General features: G+C 31.0%; 1 protein-coding gene across 1 annotated transcript; it reads left to right on the forward strand.

Annotated features, from left to right (window-relative positions):
• Window positions 1–732: 732 nt before the first annotated feature.
• On the forward strand, window positions 733–2,836 carry LOC105804484 (uncharacterized). The gene is made up of 2 exons (XM_012637124.2): window positions 733–1,456; window positions 1,815–2,836. Exons 1-2 carry the CDS (start codon window positions 733–735, stop codon window positions 2,834–2,836), a joined length of 1,746 nt encoding a protein of 581 aa, XP_012492578.1.
• Window positions 2,837–4,526: the final 1,690 nt, after the last annotated feature.

The following is a 4,526-nucleotide window of genomic DNA, read 5'->3' on the forward strand; positions in this document are numbered from 1 at the left end:
ATTTTAACTGCCAACTTATTGATGGTATAATCGTTTTCATGAATTATAACAATTATGATTTATGCATTTTTCAATATCTTTATTTTAATATGTTAATTGTAATAAAAAATAAAACAACCATAATTACTATAATTTTAAAGAAATTGAGAATAAAAATATTAAAATAAACTTATTAAAAAGCTAAATTCTATAATAAATCTAATTCAATAAAACATACCTTTTAAATAATTTTATATTTCAAAATCAAACAATAATATGAAATTAACACCATATAAATTAATATAATTTAAAATATGGCATAACTTTCTGAACTTTTATTTTTAAGAATTCAGTCTTATTTTTAAATTTTGTTAAAATTAATTTTTATATTTGGATTTGGTATAAAGTTATATTTTTAATTACATATTGAATGAGTATTTCTTTTATTTAAAAATATCATACCAAAAATATTAAAAAATTAATAAAATTACTAATTAGTATTAAAATTTAAAAGAAATTCGGAAAGAATATAATAACATCTCCATTCAAATGTTATATAAGCTTGCATTACCTAAAATTACATATCTTGAACCAGTCTCACCCTAGCCTAGCTGTTCTTTTTCGGGGAACTGTATCGTCTCTCTCTCTCAAAAAGAAAAGAGGCTCACAGATTTTGCTTTTATTCTGTAATTTTAGGTTAGGGTTGTATATACGTGGAGTATTGAAGTTTAGGTGTTTGGTTTGATTTACTTGATGGAGAAGTTAACTGATTCAGAACTCATTGAGTTGAACAAAACCAATCCGCCAAGAACTATGAATGAGATTCAAGATCTCGCTTCTTCCGTTCTTTTACTTAATCTGCAATGGAAAGAAATGGAGGAAGTTTTGGACTCCCTTCAAAGTTCAGTCGAAGAACGACTCAAAGAAGTGATTTCAAAAGAAGGTGAGATAAAAGAAGGTGCTAACAAGATTGAAAGAAATGAGAAAATTGTTAAAGAGCAGTTTGAGAGGCTTAAAAGTAAAGCGGAGGAATTAGGGAGGCAATTTAGGGGTTTGGAGGCGGGAAAGAAGTGTTACGAAGAAAGGCTAAGAGAAGTTGAGTTAGCGCAGAAGCAACTTGAAGAGAAACAGGAGGAGTTTGTGCTAAAGCTAAAGGCTTTTGACATGCGTTGTAGGGATTTTGAGTTAGAGAAGAAGGAAGTTGAACGACATCGTAAAGATCTTGAATTAAGCGTAAAACGAAGTGAACAGCAACGTGAAGAGGTTAAGTTGATGAAGGAACAGGTAAAAGATAAGTTGGGGGAAGTTAGGTTGAAAGATAAAGATTTGGAGAAGTGCTTGAGTGAGTATGAGTTGAAAGAAGAGCAATTTAGGTTGAAAGAGAAGAGTTTTGAGAAGCGGTGTATGGAGTTCGAGTTGCAAGAAAAGGCTACGGAAGAACGTCGCAGAGGTAACCATCTAAAAGGGTCAAAACAAGGTAAGCATTCTTTACAATGATAGCTAGACACCCCAATTCTTTGAATAGGTTCCTACTTAGTCCTTGTCATTCTTTATAATGCAAGCTTTTCGGTTTCTTGCTATTAATGGTTACAATCTGTTCACTATGATATGACATTCATTGGCGTTTGTTAAACCCTGAAGTTCATCCATTTCTTCATCTTGACTCTTGAGTTTAGTGCTAATCATTAACAAATTATGTTGCCATCAGTTTTCGTATGCCTTTTCTATTTGTTGATAAACAAGTCTCCCTTACCGATTAGATCTCTTATTTCAGTTTTTCATAACCATTATTGCTTTTAGACGTGTTTTTTTTAATTATGTTTAGTGTTTTACAGCTAATCAGAAAGTGGTTGAGTTTCCAAATGCGGGAGACGGAAAGAAAGGTGTTGACATGCCTATGCCTAATGCAGCGATGCTCAAAGGGTCAGGAACTTCAAGAAATGCGAAGAAGAGAGGGAGGAAGTCAGTAGAAGAGTCTGATGAAAATTGTGAGACTGATAGTGAAGCTGAAACTGAAACTGAAGAGGCTCTTGGTACTACAGTCAAAGCTGGAGAGTCTAAAGGGAAGGAAGAGGAACCTGTTAATACGACTGAAAAAGTGGACCCGGTTATTAGTCATTCAGAATCAGGTGCAGGAGTGAACCTACCTTCTGAGGTGCTTGAATATCCAGATCCAGAGTTTAGTGATTTTGAGAAGCAGAGGGCAGAGAACTGTTTTGCTGTTAATCAAGTATGGGCTATATATGATTCATTGGATAGCATGCCAAGATTTTATGCACGGATCAAGAATGTATTCAATCCTGGCTTCAAGTTACGAATTACTTGGCTCGAGGCTGACCCGGACGAGGAAAATGAGCAGAATTGGGTTGAACAGAATCTGCCTGTTTCTTGTGGTAATTACTGCAATGGATCAACAGAGGACTGTGTAGATCGTCTAATGTTCTCTCATCGGATTTATCCCATAAAATCTTTTGGGAAATTCGGTTGCTTGGTGTATCCTAAAAAGGGGGAAATTTGGGCTCTCTTCAAAGATTGGAATATTAAATGGGCTTCTGAGCCAGAAAATCATAAACCTGCATACCGGTATGATTTTGTGGAGGTTCTCACTAATTTTGACAAGGAAATGGGCATTTGGGTCTCTCATTTGGACAAAGTGAAAGGGTTTGTTAGTATTTTCAAACAAACTGCACGAGATGGGGTTATTTGTTTTCGGCTGTCATCTCGGAATCTATATAGGTTTTCTCATCAAATTCCATCAGTTAAAATGACTGGTAAGGAAAGAGAAGGTGTTCCTGTGGGATCATTTGAGTTGGATCCTGCTTCTCTTCCTACCGACTTAATACTTGAGAAAGAATGATTTCTTCTACTTCAAGTTTTGAGATAAATAAAGTAAGCTCAAATAAAAAAGTTCTTGCATAGTGTGCTGATTCATTAGCCTTGAGAATCTAAAAAATTAATCATTTTAAGCCATCTTATTAAGGTATCAAAACATCATTCTTCAGAATTCCCATATTCAAGGTTAAAATCCGGACCTATAAATTATAAAAGAAATAAATGAGACTCATTCTACATGAACATTTCCTTTAGTTGGGTTAAGTAACGTCGACAAAATTTTAAATAATCCATCGTATTTCAAAATAAAAATTTATATTATAAATGATAAAATTATCATGGATATGTCCTTGTACTAAGAATTAGTTTACATTTTGTTCTTTTCACTCAATAAATAAATAAATTATTCATTGTACATTAAATTAAAGAGAAAATTAGTGTTTTTATTAAAATTTCATTCATTGTTACCATTAAATGTTGATATGACTGACAAAGCAAGTAGGGAATGTGGTATATCACATGTATCTCACGATGATGTGATATTTTGTCACATCAATAACTATTTAAAATTTTTAAAATTCTTTAAAAAACAAAATTTTATAATGATTTGAAAGACCACATCTAGGATGAACTTGGACAAAGTTCAAATGCTCTGGATAACTATTTGTCTAGATTTATCCTAGATGTGATTTTTAAATTATTATTAAAAATATTTATTTTAAGAAATTTATTTAAAATTGTTAAGAATTATAAAAATCTAAAATATTAATTAAAATTAATAAAAAATTTAGAAAATTACTCTTAATTTAAAATAAATAATCAAATTAAAATAACCCTCACTAAACCACAAATAACCTTTTATTTTCAATTAATCTTTATATTTTATGCAATTTACTTTGAACATATTCCTTTAAATGTTGATTTTTTTCAAATTTGTAATATATTTTCTTATATTGGTCTACTTAGCAATGGACAGAGCAAACAACTCATAGAGCAAAAGCTTTCAATTCCATTAAATTTTACACTATTTTCAATTTATTTGTCATTTCAATTTTTTATATTTATAATAATTCATCATAATAATCATAAATATTTAAATAAATTGAAACTCAATGATGATAATTGACTTGTAATTTGAGTTTTATTGTAATTTTAAATATTTCTTATTATTTCTAATATTTTTAATATTTTCTTATAATTCTTAATAATTTTAAATAAATTTCTATATTTTAAATTGATATAATTTTGAACTAAATGGTACATAAATTGATTATAAATAAACTCAAACAATCAAAATTGAAAAAAATTCTGTGGGGTGTGCCTCACATTTATCGAAAAGTTTGCGAACACTTAAGAAGATGTTTGATGATTTACCAAAGAAGAGTTGAAAATGATGTCGCAACATGAAGACAAGTGGCATCGCGATGAAACCCTAAACGAATGTGGCGGCAACATTATGAAGAGCATGCATTGGACTTCACGACGTCACGACGATTTCTCCAAGTTATGTAGCCGCATTTTAGACTTTAAGTAGGACTGTTTCTCCTAGTTGGACTCTGGTTATTACAGGGATATTTTAGTATGATTAGAACACTAATCTAAGCCTATTTAAAAAGGGACATTGTATCCATGTTTTTCATATGTCAATCAGCAAAGGCTTTTCTTTGAGTGCGACAAGATGTAGTCGCATATGAGTTTTGGTGAGAGTTTCGCGG

This window comes from Gossypium raimondii, chromosome 11, assembly GCF_025698545.1.
Source record: "Gossypium raimondii isolate GPD5lz chromosome 11, ASM2569854v1, whole genome shotgun sequence".
Classification (NCBI taxonomy): domain Eukaryota; kingdom Viridiplantae; phylum Streptophyta; class Magnoliopsida; order Malvales; family Malvaceae; genus Gossypium; species Gossypium raimondii.

Coding starts and splice junctions, on each gene's coding strand:
- LOC105804484 (XM_012637124.2), top strand. CDS start 733: ATGGAGAAGTTAACTGATTCAGAACTCATTGAGTTGAACAAAACCAAT. Junction 1,457..1,814: donor TCTAAAAGGGTCAAAACAAG/GTAAGCATTCTT, acceptor AGTGTTTTACAG/CTAATCAGAAAGTGGTTGAG.